At 40.1% G+C, this 16929-nt stretch overlaps 1 protein-coding gene across 1 annotated transcript in view; it reads left to right on the forward strand.

Moving 5' to 3' along the window:
- TNKS (tankyrase) overlaps window positions 1-16929 on the forward strand; it is a 127944-nt gene that overhangs the window by 16565 nt on the left and 94450 nt on the right. The window contains exon 3 of the mRNA XM_059471159.1: window positions 12538-12633. Coding sequence (XP_059327142.1) covers window positions 12538-12633 — 96 coding nt within the window. The remainder of the gene's footprint in view (window positions 1-12537; window positions 12634-16929) is intronic.

A 16929-nucleotide genomic window follows, 5' to 3' on the forward strand; every position in this document is an offset into this window, starting at 1 on the left:
AAATGTGTAGATGTTAAGGGCACAAATGAGTGGAGCACATTCCAGCAGAGGTCTCAGATGCTTTCTTAGACTAATGGAACATTGATTAAAGTATTACTACAGGATGTAAAAGTCTTTCTTTTAAAAATGTGTAGGCAAATAAATCTTTGTCATATAGTGAATAAAGGAAGGTATCTCTTTTTAATGATTTGGTTTTTCTATAAAGCAAGTATGCAAAATAAACTGTGGTTGCATGAAGCCTACTGGAAACACTGAGCTTTTGCCTCTTGTTCTGGGTGAACTTCACTTCAGCTGTTAGTACTTGTGATTGATAAGCACAGACTCCTGTAATTCATTGTTTCACCTTGTTTATACAAATGCACCATGCAGCAGCAAGGCTGAGGTGTCTGATGTGAATCCTGCTGTTCATGCTGCTGTGTGTAGTCTTCCTGTTTTGCTGATGTCTTGTCCAAGCAAGCAATACTGAGTGGTTCCTTGGTTAGGCACAGTCCTCTTGACCTAACTATAGTATTAGATACTGAATGTATATGATGAGGGATGCAAGAAGAACATTTTGTTTTTATATTCTTGTTTGGGGTGATACAAGGCTGGCACAGGACGTGTGTGACCCAGGGAAAGAACTCACTCAGACTGATGTAGCGTGCATTGCTCCGTAGCGTGAGACCCATAGCATTGACGATATCTCACCTGACAGACTGAGGTGTTTACATTGTAGGATATTTGCTTGTCAAGGACCTACTGTTAAATATGCTGAGACTTGCACTGCTCTGTATCAATAGGCCACGCTGGTGAGCAGTTATAGGGCTGCAGGAAAAAAAGTGGATATAGCACTAGACTTTAAAAATTGACAGCAATCTTACTGTTTTACTTTAAAATGTGATCTAAGTTGCTGGGGAAAGTTTACTATTCTGATACATGTAGTCAGTTCTTAGTAGAGCTCTAGGTCTGCTTGAACTTAGTATATTCTTAGCTACCTCATTTTAATTCATAAACAGAATTTTTGAGAACACTTGTGTCATCTGGCTAACCTGTAGCTTTAACCACATTTTCATGGACTGAACAACTTGTTATTCCTAAGATTTCATATGTTACTTGTACCTCTTAAACATTTGGTAGCTATGTTGTGGACTAATGATGAGTTTACAAAATTGACATAAGGTTCAAGTTTATGCAAAATGTGCAAAAGTTATTTTACATTTCAGGGCTTCTTTAATCCAAAGAGTTTCAGGTCTTAGTTACATCAAAATATCACTGTGTGTATGCCATAGGATGTGTGTCTAAGACACCATCTGTGTACTGTTGAAAGCTGGTAGGCACTGAAACTCACCTCTGGAAAAGGAGGAATGTGCTGGTGGAATGTGCTTGTGGAATGTCAGTTATTCTGGGTTTGGTTTGGTCGTTGTTTTTGTCCCCATTCTGTGCTCACCTCACTGAATGGTGGCATGAGAGCTGCTGCTAGGGTTTAACTACTTTCAATGAATGTTTTTTCAGATGCTTTTCTGTTTTGGAAAAGTGGTAGATCCAGGACAGGTTCTCATAAACTTTTAAGATCCTTTTGTTCCTGTTGGTTCTTGGGTGTTAAATTTTGGTTCACTGGAAAATAGTTCCTTCTGATAGCCACACAGGTAATTTCACATGCAATCTGTAACTTGACTTCCACCAAGACATTTTTCCCTCCTCAAACTTCATCAGGAAGAAATGGTAAGCTTATGCAGGAGGTTGGAGTTCATCTTTGGTTTCTCTTAACTCTCTTCAATTCCTTTTCCTCGTAGGATGTTCTTTGTTGACCTAATTTGCCTCAGTGACTGCTTTTGCTTTTCAAGGACTCTGAAAGCAGGGCTCTTAATCTGTCAAGTAGGATGTCAGGATTATAGCTGACATTTATTTGTATAAAACTTGAAGTAGAAAGGTGAATTTGTTCAGAGAGAAGTTAAATTGGGACCAAACAATGAAGAATTGTCCTTAAAGCAACTTTCAGTTTGGGATATAGGTGAAAACATAAATTGCTCAGACAGTAGGGCAGCAGTTCAGATTTCTAGCTGTTCAGTATTGTATATTAAACCAATTGCTTGAAGCTGAAGTAGTTGCAGAATTGCTGCTTGCATGAAAAGGGGTTGTGATATCGTCTCATAGTGAGTCCTCAATCCATACCATCTACAAATGAGCTAAATGGGTTTTGTTAGGTTTTTTTTGGACCTCTTTTGATGAAAAGGTCTTCTATCCATTTTGCATGCTTAACAGTGTATGTGTTCCAGATGACTACTCAAACACACTGAGATGTGATTCTTGAGCCTCTTTGTGAAAGGGCCACAAATCAAAACGTGGGAGCTTCCTTCTGAATACCAGGAAACACTTTTTGCCATCAGAACAGGTTACCTCTGGTTGACCAGAGAAGTTGTGGAATCTCCTCCCTTGGGGATACTGAAAAGCCATTTGGACAGAGTCCTGGGCAGCTGAGTCTAGGTGGCTCAGCTGCAGCAGGGAGGATAAGCTACAGAGGTCCCTTTGACCACAGCTGTTCCATGATTCACTGTGATTCAGTGTTAAAGGAGTGCATGTGCATGGCTGCAGATAAATGGGATTAAATAAATGCTTACTGTCTTTCACTGATTGTTAGCTCAATGAAAGGTTTTCCAGTTTTTTCTTTTTTCTTTCTTTCTTTTTTTTTTTTCTAGCCGAAGCTTCTAGGGTGCTTGCATTTTGCAGGCTCATTGTGGAACTCCCAAAACTTCCTTTACACTACACAGCTTTTTGTGCAGATAGTGCTCTTGAAGGTGATGTTTTAGAATGGCAGCACTGTCTCTTACATGATGTAAAAAAACCACAGACAAAAGAACTGCAATTGCATTTAGGTTTTGAGGTGGCTTTCCAGAAGATTGCATTCTATGTAACCTGCATATACTTTTGTTCTCACTCTTAGCTGGAATGGAAAATTTTAGCTTGAAAACTGCTACATCAGAAAAATGTAACAGGGATATTTAGTTCACTTAGTCCAGGCAAGATCAAGGTTTTGAACTGCTGTTCATGTAGGCTGAGCAATCTACTCTGGCTCTTTCTCTGAGGGCAGAAGGATATTATGAGCCTCTGCTGTGCTGCCTACGGGCTCTGGAACCTTCTGCATGTTCTTTCTTTCTATGCATATTTAATCACAGGTAGGCAGAACTGGCATACCAGGGAGCAATTTTGTTGTGCTTCCTACATACAGAGAACTAATCATAGTTAAAATCACAGAATGAGTAAGGTTGGTAAGGACCATTGGAGGTGATCCAGTCCAACCTCCCTACTCAAGCAGGATTCCCTAGAGCATGTTAGTCAGGATTGTGTAACTCAGGATGCACCTACTTACAGGGTAAGACTTGAAGGCAATCGCAGAAGGAGGAGGGAGCCTTTAAAAAAAGTATCTTCTTCCCCTGCTGGAAGAGCTCTTGTGGCAGTGATACTTGTGGTTCTGGTTGTCTGGTTCAGATCCCTTCTCCCTACCTTGCTTTGATTAGATAAATCTGATCTCTGGAACATCTAGTGCCAGCTTAAACCTAGAATGCATTGAAGTCTTGCAGTACATTGAGAAGTAAGGTTTATGGTATGGAGATATAGACAGGAAGTCAGGTTGTCTTACTAAGAGGTTGAAACTTCATTGAGCAAAGTCTGAAAGTGCTTGTGGAGCAAACAATGACTGAGACAGAATAGTCTTCCTGAAAAATTAGGAGTTAACATCCTTTTCAAAGTGATTCTGTGTACTTTTTTGGTTTTGTCTAGACCTTTTTTCTCTTCAAAACAAGCAAGCAAAAAGGTAGTACTGGGGGACCTTGTTCATGATGCTTCTTTGTTTTCTTACTGCTGCCTTGAAGCCTCTTTCTGTGAATTGCTCAAATAAGCTGAAGGAACCTGATCTCTGATCTCTGTGTTGTTTCCACTTAATCTTTTACTGGGCCTCTGCTCAATTTGGTATTGCATCTTGTTACTGTAGGCAGTTTCCACAGCATATGGAGTCATGAGAAGCTGCCTTTCAAAGATGAGATCTGTGTCAATAAAGGGAGACACTTGATATGGCTGTCCTCTGACCCTGCTGGAATAAATGGGCATTTTAGGTGTACAGCAAGAAATGCCTCTGCTAGGAGAGCCATATTCTGAGCTGTCTGTGTGAATTGTCTCTTCCCACATACTGATGCCCCCAGCAGTTGCTGCATTGTGTATCTAATGACAAGGCAACAGAAACATGCAAGCTGGTGCTGTATTTATCCAGATTGCATCACATTTGGTCCAAGTAGCATTTTTAAATAGAGCTAGCTTTCTTTTAATTGAAAATGACCATTTAGCACCATCTATCTGTATAAGTTTTAAAACTGTGGATCTCCAGGAACTGGCCTGCGGGACTACAATCATAGAATGGTTTGGGTTATAAGGGACCTTTAAAGATCATGTAGGCCATATCCCCTGCCATGGGCAGGGATAGTGTTCACCAGATCAGGTTGCTCAAAGCCCTGGGTAGCTTGACCTTGAACACTTCCAGTAATGGGTATCCACAACTTCTCTGGATGTTCCAGCTTTGCAAGAGGTTCAGGTGGATGACATCTGCTTTTCCTCTGTCAACTGATGGAATCATTTCATTGTGGGAGGCTACCAAATGAGTCAGGCATGATCTGCCCTTTTCTGTCTCTAAGCAGCTCGCTGTCTTCCACATGTTTTGATGTGTCTTCCAGGAGAATCTTCCATGATTTTACTGGATGTGGACTGAGGCTGCTTGATAAGTAGTTCCCAGGGTCTTCCTTTTTACCTTTTTTAAAAATGAGCCTGATGTTTTTCCAGTCTGAGGATTTACCTTACTGCTAAGACTTCTCAGATATGATTGAGAATTGCTTGGCTGTTTTCAACATCAGCCTATCCCTTCAGAACCCTGGGATGCATCTCAGTGGGTCCTGTGGACTGATGTATGTTCAAGTATCTCAAGAGGTCTTCAACCTGAGCTTCACTTAGAGTGGAGGGAACTGCAGTCTACAGTCCCAGCCTTGAGGTTCAGGGAACTGAGAAATGTGGGAAGAGAGATTCATATTGAAAACTGAAGTGAAAAACTGTTGAATAGCTCAGCCTTCTCCATATTGGTTTTTGCTAGTTCTCATGTCTTATTTGTCAAGGGGGGAGTATATTTACTTCAATCTTCCTTTTTCTAGCCAGTGTTTCTGTAGAACTGTGCATTTCCTTCTTACACTTTAGTTTGATCAGGAGGTCCTTGGTTAGTCATGGTTATCTCCTGCTTCCCTTACCTGTTTTCTTACACGTGGTAATTTGAGAGCTCCTGGGCTCTATGTCCTTAAAGGGCTGCCAGTTCTGTTCAGCTCCTTTGTCCCTGAGGGCATCTCCTGGGGGATCCCAACCATGAATTCATTCAGCAACTGAAAGTGTGCTCTGAAAACTTGGAGTCCTTAGTCCATTCTTCACTGGGTCTGCAAGGGTCTCCTGGACTGCTTACAGTTTACTGTGCTGCTTTTCCAGCAGATGTCAGGGTGGTTGGAGTCCCCCAGCAGGATCAGAGCCGGCAAACATGACACCTCTTGTAGCTGAAGGAAGAACTCATTATCAACAAGCTTCCCTTGATGAGGTAGACTGTAATAAACACCAGCCATGGTTTGTTGGCTGAGCCCCTAATTTTTACCCATAAGCTATCAGCTTTTTCATTGCTGTTTTTCCAAGGCAGCTCTCTAGAGTCAATGTGTTTTATTATTATTATTATTATTGGTTTTTTTTTTTTTTTTTTTTTTTTTTTTCTTGGAGGGCAGCCACCTGCTTGCTTTTTCTTCTTGCCTGTGACTTCTGAAAATTTTCCAGTTGTCTATTGCAGCATTCCAGTTGTGTGGTCCTTTGCATGATGGTTCAGTGATAGTGGTTAGATTGTAGCTTTCCAGCTCTTCCTGTTTGCTGCCTGTGCTGTGTGCGTTGGTATGGAGATGCTTCAGCTGTGTCTCTGACCTTACCCCCTTCTTAGAGGACCATGACATAATTCCTTTGAGGCATTTCACAGGTGTTTCCCTCCTAGTTCCTAATATATCAGCAGTCCCTGACTTTTTGCTGTTTCTCATAATTTTATCACTTTTTCTCTGCTACTTGTCTGCTGCTCCCTCCTGCTGTCAGAACTCTTGTTTCTGTCTAGGCGATTGGGGAACACCACCTAATGCCCTTTAAATGGTTTTGTTTCAAGATAGTGGAGCCTAACATTGCTTTTGTAAGCTTCTGCTTCATACTACTGTAGTCTGTCTATTTGTCTCTTGCTCTGTCTGGCCCCAACAAAGAACAAAACCAACATGCTGGTTCATTGGGGACAAACCCATGTCTGGGATAATGGGAAACTGGAATGCCCTGAACAAGGGAAGTAGAGAAGGCAAAATGATGGGAAGCACTAGGCAGCTCACACTGACCCAGCAGGACTTTGGCTGGTAACGTTAGATATACTCTAAACTAGAAACACAAAATTACTCCTTTCACCAGCCTGTGTCCCTGTGCTGTCCTTGTTTGTGCCAACCAGAGCGTGTCATGTTGTTGCATGAGGATTGGGCAAGTGATTGCTTCTCTAATCTGCCTTGTTGCCTGACCAAATGTTTGCAGCTGCAGCCCCCCAAAGGAGGGTGGGCAGCACAGGGCTAGGTGTGGCAATTCTGCCAGTGTGGTCTAGGTGAAACAGGTTGCCCAGACAGGTTGTGAAAGTCTCCTTCTCTAGAGATGTTCAAAAGCCTTCTGGACACTCCTGTCCCTGATCTGCCACCAGGTTATCATGCCTTCTTGCCAAGGAATCTACCTGCAGTGTTCCCAGATATGTGTGGTTATTGCCTCTATGCTATCCTGACTCTGAACTATGTGCTTTAGTGTGCTTAGCCTTTCTACTTCTTAATCCTCTCTTCATTCAACTTTGATGGCATTCACTACAGAGGGGCAGTCCAGAGCACAGGACCCGTCTCTCCTTTTTTTCCAACTCCTCTTGACTGAGCTCGCAGTGATGTTTGAGGCTGTGGATGTCATCAGATCCAGCAGCGATACTTAAATCCTTAGAGCTCTGTAGTGATATTGTCTCTCCTGGTTTTTCCTTGCAGTTCCAGTGGCTCATGGGTACTACAGCTTGTTTCTCCATGACACAGACAAGACTGGGTTTGCTCACAGAGGTGGAACTTAATCTGTGATACCGTGGTGGTTGATGTTATTACCCATATCTTGTGTATTCAGTTTTATAAAGCTAAGACTAGGGTGCTATAACTTTTGTTATATATGGTCATTAGCAAAAAGGCTTATGTATCTGGTAACTTGCCAAAATTGAATTATTGACTCTAAATCACAGAAGTATAATATCTAGGCAAGAAACTGGTGTTCTTGTAACATGAGAAAAGCTTCAAAACTTTAGTGGTTTGATTGACATGCGCTGGTAGTTTGATTTACATGTACTGGTGGTTAGGGGAGAAGATGCATTTAGCATTGGCTGAGAGAAGTTTATACTTTGGATTCCAGTGTGTTGTCTAGATGTTTTAACAATGTGGAGATAAATAAGCACGTTATGTTTCTTGTTAGCTTGGAAACATCCTACACAAGGCCTAGACTGAGAGGTGTGTGTGTTCCTGGGACCTAAAGTTAGTGAGAGACTGACCAGCTCTAGAGGTGCCACTTAGAGAAATGGAAGATAATGCTGTGTTGTAAATAAAAAAGAATCTTTTTCTTAGACTGTATCCTCTGTACCTTGATTCTTCAGGAGTAAGTAGATGAAGCTCAAGTGACGTGATTTGAAAAAAACCTTTGGAGATCGTCTCCAGAAGTTGAATTTGAAAAGAAAGAAAGAATATATAGTAAAGCTGGGGTAGCTGGAAGGGATGCCAAGCACAAGACAGTGGGACAGTGATAAAAAAACTGATGGGAAGAGAGTAGGCAATGGTACAGCAGTGAGCACCCCTTGAAATATAATTAAAAGCAGTCGGTAGCTTGCAGTACAGATACTTCTGGGAGGCCTTCCTGTTTTCCTTGCATTTTTCACTCAACAGTCAAAAATTTGGACCTGCCCTTTTTTTTTTGTATTTGCATGCATCTGATTTGAAACCAAATGTGAACTTTTCCATCAACATTCCTGTAGGGATAGTCAGGAAGCTGTAGATTTTGGGCCTAGAGAAGTCATATCTGAACTATACTGATCTTTGTGCTAATATGAACAAACAAATGTATTTTTATCCCTATTCTATTTCCATTGTATTTATGTCTTTCAATCAAAAGCGTTTTCATTTGGTGCACTTTCAACTGTGGGAGTAGGAAGCAGGAAGGACTAAGTACTTGGGTGATGGTTTCTGTGTAGATGGTTTCCTTCCCCGCACCCCAGTAAAAACACAGTTGTTGATAGCTACTGGGGAAGTTTTTGCCATACCTTGTTGGTGAAAATGTGAAGGTTGAAAGGAACAAAAGTAAAAATGTTTGCTCTTGACAGCTGAATGAGGTTGTGTTGGTTAACTTCACAGTTCAATGTACCTATGCCAGGAGGCTGTGGGCCAAGTGTCTTATTTTAGGAGTCATCCTGCTGTAGTGAGTTGACAGTAATGTGAAATAATTAGTGGTTGTACTATATGCTCTATGCAATACAGCAGCTTAAAAAAAATATAGTAATACTTATGGTCTTTCTTGTCTCTAGTAGTGATCTGATATAATAGCAGTGTAATTAAATAAGGTATTTCAGATAGTGTGTGAAAATCAGAACCTGAAGTATTTTAGCAGTTGCAGTGAGGGTAAAAAATATAACTCCAGACCAGTCGATGTTTGTACTATAGATAATGTTAGAGGTTTTTGACATCTATATGCAATATGAAGATTCAGTAAGAAGACTTTCTTTATACTGTTTGTACAATATGGTCTGTAGAAAAGGCAGGGCTAGTCTGTTAATGATATTGCTAGATTATTAAGGGCACTGCCTCCAATACAGACAAATGATACACCCCAATGTCCCCATTGTCCAGAGGAAATAGACCAGCATATCCAAGTATACTAATTAACAAAGTTTCAGGAGTTAATTTTTGTGCACAACATCCTTACAATAAAAGGAACAATTTTCTTCCTTCCAGAACTGGAACAGAAGTTTCTTCATAGAAACTTATTTCCACATCCCCTTTTCAGGCTACTCAGAAACCATCCTCTAAAACCAGTGTGCAGTGTTTGAAATGCAAAATAGCTACAATTATTTAGAACAATTATCTTGCTCTGTTGTGTTTCTTTAGAGAGGGAAAGTTTTTTCCCCACAGAGGAGATCTATCTTGCAATTTTTACATCCCTGGCGTATTGAAAAGCAAATCTAGAGAGACACACTGTGTCTAGATGTCAAATACCCTGTTGTTAGAAGAGACTTAGTCTTGGGCTAAAGTGTTGAAGGTTTTGAAGATGCAGGAGAACATTCAATTAAAAGCCACCTGGGGTTCACCAGGTATTGGAGTACAGCTGTGTTATACTGATAGCCTAAACATCAAATGCTGGATCTCTCTTCTTAATTCCTGTTGATGACAACATTGCTCACTGGGATATCTTTCTGTGAAATTTTGTGCTTAAAAGATATAGAGATGTTAGAACAAAATAGTCAATATAGGAAATACAATAATAAGACAAGCTTTGTGACCCATTTGCTTCCTTTGTTCATATGCATTCTAATGCAGTCTGTATTTTTAGAATTGGTTTCTTTTTCCAAGATGCCATTGCCTTAATTTCATGGTGTAGATGTGTTTCTAGGACTGAGTAAGGGCAGTATCTCCAGGACCATACCTGTGGCTGTTGGAGAAGCTGGAAGATGAGTGGGATGAATGATTGCAGAGACAAGTAGGATGAGTCTCATGGTTACAGCAATTGAGTTCTGATAAGTTATTTTTCTGAACCTCATTTGGCCTTTAAATGTGTGTTCCACAGGCGGTCAATAATTCCAGGTTTTGCAGACAACCAGCTTAAGCCTTGTTAGTAAATTTTTTATGTATTTGCCTGGGTTTTAAAAGGCCTAAAAACTGGACACAGAAGTTTTATGTTGTAAGCTGTGGCCAAATCCCTCATGGTTCATTAGTATGACTGAACAGGTTAGATATAGTGCATAATCCTTTGTCATTTTACCAGGAAAGGAGCTGGAAGCTGTACTGTGTGTGTTGTCATCTGTGTGTGCCAGCAGAAGTAGCGGGGAAGCACTCTTGATTGGTTTGCATAGGATGGAAGAATCAGGAGACTTGAAAATGTGCTTCTGTTTTAGCACCGAGCTCAGGCAGTTTCAGATGCCTTTGGGAGTTCTACATCTGTTATTTGGCATTTTTTAAAGTCACCTATCTTGCCCTAACCTGCCTCATCTTGGCATCACATGCTAGTCCAAACCTCCGAATGGGTCAGATCCCAGTCATTTCTCTGTCTTGGTCTTTCTTCATGGACTTTTTTTCTGGGCTATTATCATTTCCCCTGCCACATCTTGTTTTTCAGTTTTTTTCCAAGCTCTTTCTCTGAGGCTTTTTGCCATGTGAATCCTTTGTTGCCTTCTGGTCTGGTCAGAACTGTGTTCACTATTTTGTACTGCCTGTTTTCTGTTGGTCGACAATTAGTTGCTGGTAATGTCTTTCAGGATACTACTCCTGCACTGGTGCCTCTTGGGACAAATGGCTTCCCTCTTCCCAGGTACATGGAGTCACTAACAGCATCCAAGGGAAGAGAGATGGGACACACAGAATCTATTTCTCCATACTCAGTTCCTATACTGCCTGTTGTGTTTAAAAAAAATCTGCAAGAGGTCTCGTTGGCCTGCTCCTACTGGAATGTGCCTGAGTGGCTGGAGAGGCTGGCTCAGTCTCAAACCTGTCCGTGAGTAAGATCTCTCAGTGGGTGGTAGCACGTATGGCACAGATGGTGTCTTCAGAAACGTAGGTGCTAGATCCTGACAAGATTCAGTGAGCCCGTGCTTGCTGGTTGTTCTTCTCCCCCCATGCCCATTTTGGTGTTTTTGTCTTGACACAGGGGAAGAAAACCCCACCACCAAACAAAAAAAGCTGAGGTTTTTTCATAGGCTTTCTACTTGAGTCTTCTTTCAAAAATATCAGGCAATTGTGCCTTCTCATCAAAGTATAAGTCAATTTACTTCACTGAAGCACCAGACTTCTGCAAAAATTCAGCTTGGGGGCAAGCATGTAGCATTGCACCCTGTAAGTTAAAATATATGAAGTTTGGCAATGTTTAAAGAATTTGAAGTCAGAAATGTATAAGAAAAGAGGTTTGAATAAAAACAATAGTACCAGTTAAATTTTTAATTTAGAAAAAAAGGTTTTCTGAAAAGTGTTTCCTGGTTAAAGTTTTTTTTTTTTTAAATATATATGTGTGTATATATATATATATATATGCAGTATTAGTAATTAGTTTTGTTATGAATTAGATTGTGTTTTTTCTGGAGAATTCTGTGTGTTAAGTATTTGTATACCCTTAGTTAGAAAAACTGTTTGCAACTATTTCTTTGTCTTGACTTCTTCAGTCCAGCTGCTGTATCACAACAAATGTTGTTAACCATAAATGTCAGCTGTTTTTTATTACTCATCTCTGTGACCTGAGTTTCTGTATACTGTCCTGTTATTCACCTGTACAAAATAAGTGTGTTGCTCTGAATTTGTAATATGTTGTGCTTATTTTGCATGACATTTGGGGCCTTTCTGTCAGGCCTCTAATGTTGCCGTGGGCTTTGTTTTCCAGTTCTGTACAAAATGTCTTGGTCGTGATCTGTATTGCATTATGTTGTTTCTGACAACATAATGGGTTCACAGGTGAAATACTGGGATTTTTTAATGAACTTTTCTAGTTGGTAGTTTACTGTATCAATGCCTTCCTAGCCTTATGGTTGTATATTGTATTCTAGGTGGTTTTATGTACTTGAACTTTCATGTATTTGTAGGCTTAGTAGGGAAAAAAATTACCAGTGAGTATAAACAGCCTCTGAGCATCCAGTCTGCAGGGTAGCAGGTTACAAATCTTACCCTATTTGTTCCACTTCTTGAAGGTGAGCTGATATGCCATGGTTAACATTTCCTATGCAAGTGATGAGCCACTGAAAGGCTGTGAGTGTTGCTGACTTACAGAGGCGGGGTAACTTGGAATATTCAGCTGGAAAAGGAACAGGAGTGGTAACAAGCAGCAGTAGTGGTAGTAAAGGCAGGAGCAGGTTCCACAGCAGAGTTCCCAGTGTGAGTCAGTGAATGCACAGCATACCAGCTAGCTGTCAGGAGGAACCCAAACCCGACTATTGCAAGAGAGTCAGGGTTCATGTTTATCATGCAGTCATGTGGTCTTACCATATCTTAACTTGCCAACTTAGCCTTAGCCTAGGGAAGATCCTTTGCTGCAGTGCTTAACAAAAAAAAAAAAAAAAAAAAAGAAAAAAAAGGGAGAGAGAGGGAGGAAAAAACAGAAGGAAAAATAAAGAAAATTGTGCAATGTTTGTTTATGCCTTCATCATGCCGAGGAGACACTTGACAGTAAATAACCTGTGTATACCTGAGGTAAGATACTGTTTCTGCTTTCCCTGCACAGTGCTGCTGCAGCACGGAGCTGATCCAAACATTCGGAACACCGATGGGAAATCTGCACTGGATCTGGCAGACCCTTCAGCTAAAGCTGTACTCACGGGTAAGATACATACATCTCTCAGCACTGTAACCTGAGTTTATTTTGTGTGTATAAGTTCAGCATCAGAAGAGCCTTCTGCCTTTCCAGATTTTCTGTTGTGTAAGAGCATTTAAAAAACTGTCTTTTACCAGGTTTATGTTGATGTAATTGTTGTTAATCTGCTGTGCTGCTCTAGGTTTGCTTATTCTACTTATGCTAATGCTGTAATTTTCTGTTACCATATCATCTGTTATTTACTCTATTTCTCTGGATTTTTTCTTTTTAATTGATACCCAATAGACAGATTGAACAGGATGCCTTAGCCCCTGAAAAAAAACAGGAAAAAAATCAGCTCAGTTGTTTTAAGACCTTCACTGTTAGGCAAGCAAGGACATTTGTGTAACTATAAAAGTACTTGTGATCTGAAAGACAACCTGCTACTGATTGCAGAGATCAATACTTATGTTAGATTTTGCTGCAGATTCACATGCTGCGCTTTCCTTCCTCTTCCTTGTTAGTCATTTTGGGTTGAACCCTTTCTCATCTACCAGTTTTTTCCTTCTTTAGGGGCTGTTAGCTGCAAAACAATGTCTCATGAAAATATCCTACAGATATAACTTTGTTTTTACAGAGCTTTGATTTTTTAATAAATTAACTGTTGCGGCATACCAGTGAGCATGAAAAGTATAATATAGTTGCCTGTCAAATTGGTATCAAGAAATACATGGTCCTCTGTGCTGATTTTGTCATCTAGGAAATAAAACAAAGTAATATTGGATTTTAAAATATATACAATTAGATTTATAGAAAGGAATTCAGCAGTTGAGGTTCATTTGAAGGAATAGCTGTTTTTCTTTTGCCTTTATTTTCCTATTCTCTCTCTCTTTTTATTGACAGCTTAATTTATGGGTTATGTGCTATAAAACACCCATATTCTTTCTTCAGATTATGTTCAGAGCACACCAGCTCCCTTCACTTTGTCAAGAACATTTCCTCATCGTCTTTCTTCAGTGCGCTGAGTGCTATACATAATTATCTACAGCGCTGCAGTGATTTGAGAGTGCCTTTGGAACAGTGTACTTTAAATACATATGATTTACTTTAATTACTCTGTGTCAAATTTAAACACGTTCCTACAGTGTTAACACTAATGTTAGCTGTGCTAAGCAGGTTAATCTGACTTTTGGCTGTTAATGGGTACAGTTGTGCAGGCGCTGAAGATAGAGAGGGTAACAGGGAGTCAGTGTACCTCAGAAGTGTTAAAGGATATATGCCATTTACTTGTGGGCAACTTGACACACCTACAGTGTGGGGGTTACAAGCCCCAAGTTGCTCTTCAGGCTATGCATCTTCAGAGAATAGTAAAAGATTAGGAAAGTCTGTGACCTCATGTCTGCTCCACTGATTTCTCTGGGCACTGGATCACCTTGTGCTTTAAGCAGAGGATAGGGCAATGTGTCATAGCAGACAAGTGGAGATGAATTTGAAGCAGCCCTCTGAGAACATCCTGTGAAATGAAGCCAACCCCTGTCTCTGGGCTTAGCCCTAGTGCCTCACACACAAGATCCATGACTGAAGCGGTCTGCAGCCAGTGAATGTTACCAGGTTGTGCATGGAGGCACACGTGGTGCTATAAACGTGTTTAGTTGTTCATAAGAAAGCATCATTTCTGTATGTGTTTGTTCTTCCCAGCAAGAAAATCAGCTTTTGTTTTATCAGCTTTGTCCTCAAGGTGGCTCTTGGCTACGCAGGGCTCTGTGCTAAGTACCTGAGTTCCAGGCTGTGCAGACAGGGCTGTAGCTGCCATGTGATGCACAAAACCTGAAAAACCTAACACTGGAGATGTCATTTCAATGGAGGCTAGTTATTGAGAGCTGTATTTTTCTGGGTGTTGCCCTGTTTTATACTATCTCTGTTAGGCTGCTATTTCTTATGCATTTTCCATATGTTGTTACCTTCAGGTCTTGCTTCATCCCTCTGGAAGAAGGAGGCTTAAGGGATTTCTTAGGATCTATCTGACTGGGGATAATCTTTAGCTACAGCAATGCTTTGCAATTAGGTGCATCAGAACTTAAAGGTATTACTGGATTAAGGATGAGGAGGATATATTAACTTGATTTTCAGTATTTAGTATTGAATGGTGGGGTTGTTGGAATGCTCATATTTAGAGTTTTTGAAAATGGAGCACAGTCCATAATTTGTTACTGTATTTGCATATTTTAGCAGCACGTATGTCAAGGCTGCTCTCATTGTTATTTTTGATTACTTCTTTTATCTGTGTTTATCATAGAATGTTCTGGGTTGGAAGGGACCTTAAAGACCATCTAGTTCCAACCCCCCTTCTGTGGACAGGAGGCACCTTTAATTAAGTCAGGTTGCCCAGAGCTCCATCCAACCTGGCCTTAAACACTTCCAGGGATGGGGCATCCACAACTTCTCTGGGCAGCTTGTTCCAGTTTCACAGTAAAGAATTTCTTCTTAACATCCAGCTTAAACCTACCATCTTTCAGTTTGAATCTATTTCCCCTTGTCCTATGCTTACACTCTCTTGTAAGAAGTCTCTCACCATCTTTCTTGTAGGGAGCCTACATCTTTCTTGTAGGCTCCCTTCAGATACTAGAGGTGCGCAATTAAGTCACCCCAAAACCTTCTTTTCTCCAGAGTGAACCGTTGCAGTTCTCTCAGCCTTTCCTCATGGGAATCATGATAGATCATATGACCATAATAGACTTTTCCACATTGCTGCTGTATTGATTGTTGAAGAACATGGGCTCTTCTTAAAGCTTTTTTAACCAAGTATTTGCATAGGTTTATGCATCTGTTTTGCTTTGTGAATGAACTGTGATTACAGTGTCCCTTTGACCTCCAACACAGCAAAAGTAAACAGAAAACTGATTGGTAATTTATTAAATCTTTTCAATTTGACAAAGAATTCTGTATGTGTTTTAAAAGGGAAATTCCTGCTGCATAAAAAGCATTTCTGCTGTTCTGGCAGCAAATGCTCAATCCACAATGACTTGTTCTTTTCTGTCTTCCGGACTAGAATAATGTATACTCTCCTTTTCACCTAGATAGCAGAAAGGACGTGTAATGCAGTAGTTTCTGGCATGACTTCCAGCCATTTTCCTGCAACAGCCTCTAAAATATGTGTTTTATAAGGATACATAATGCAGATGAAAGTCTAATATTTTGATGGAAATGGACTTTGGAAACTTCTTTGTAGAATAAAGGGAATGATATAGAAATTAAAGACCCAGTACCATCTTCTTCTTCAAAAGAAGTTACATAATTGAGGAATCTGCTTTTTCTACCTAGAAAGTAGCCTCTTTTCCTCCTTTTGCAAGATAGGCAGCATTTGTGTGAACCAAGCACTTCATGTTTGAGAGGGTGAATATTTTGTTTCTTCTTAGTTAGCATCCCATACTGTTCCTGAATCATGTTGTCAGGGAAAGGATTGTAATCCTCTTTTTCTCTAGGCTGAAGTGGTACTACAGGCTCCAAAAACATATAATATCTAAGAACTGTTAAATACATCAGATTAATATCCTAGTTTATTTTTTTTTAGTTTAATTGTCTTTGGGATGTGTGGTTTCTGAGATGGGAACTCATCTTTGTTGCCATACATAGCAGTGTGACACTCCCATCCAAAACTGGCCTTTGGGAGCTTTTGCACTGCTAGTCATATTAGTCCTCATTTTTTTTCTTACCCTGATTATTGCCTCTTTAAAGATTAGCATCCTTTTGTATCTTCCCTGTACAGTATATGACAAGCCAACACTATTGTTAATTATGTGAATGATATTTTTGTTTGGTTTTTTTTTCCCCACACAGTGATGCTTTCTTGCCACTTATCCCTCATATTATCTGCTATTCAGAAATGCTTTCTTTATGTGAGTAGTTGTTCTTTGTACTTGAGCAGTTTCTAAAGGAGCTGTTAGCAGGAGCTGAAGGCATTTTTGTTGGATAATATATTTTTATCTGCTTCCTGCCAGTGTTTTGTGGGATTGGTTTTTGTTGGTTTCAAGGATTACTCCCTTGAAAAAGATCAAAATGGAAAAGTCTGAAAACTGCTGCATCTCTAGATTAAAGGAAGATTTCTTAAGCATGAAATAATGTCTTATTTGTTAATAGAATCAATTTTCAAAGTTAAACAAGACTCTGATCTGCCTGCTTACTATGGAAATAATGTCTTTTACAAGCAAAGTGCTTTAGGTCCTATTGAGCATTTCTCACTTGAGTTTTTTGGAGGGGAAGGACAGCTTGATGAGTGAAAGTATAGCTGGACTAAGGTTACTAGAGGTGTTAATGAGGATTCAT

This window comes from Ammospiza nelsoni, chromosome 4 (genome assembly GCF_027579445.1).
Source record: "Ammospiza nelsoni isolate bAmmNel1 chromosome 4, bAmmNel1.pri, whole genome shotgun sequence".
NCBI classification, from domain to species: domain Eukaryota; kingdom Metazoa; phylum Chordata; class Aves; order Passeriformes; family Passerellidae; genus Ammospiza; species Ammospiza nelsoni.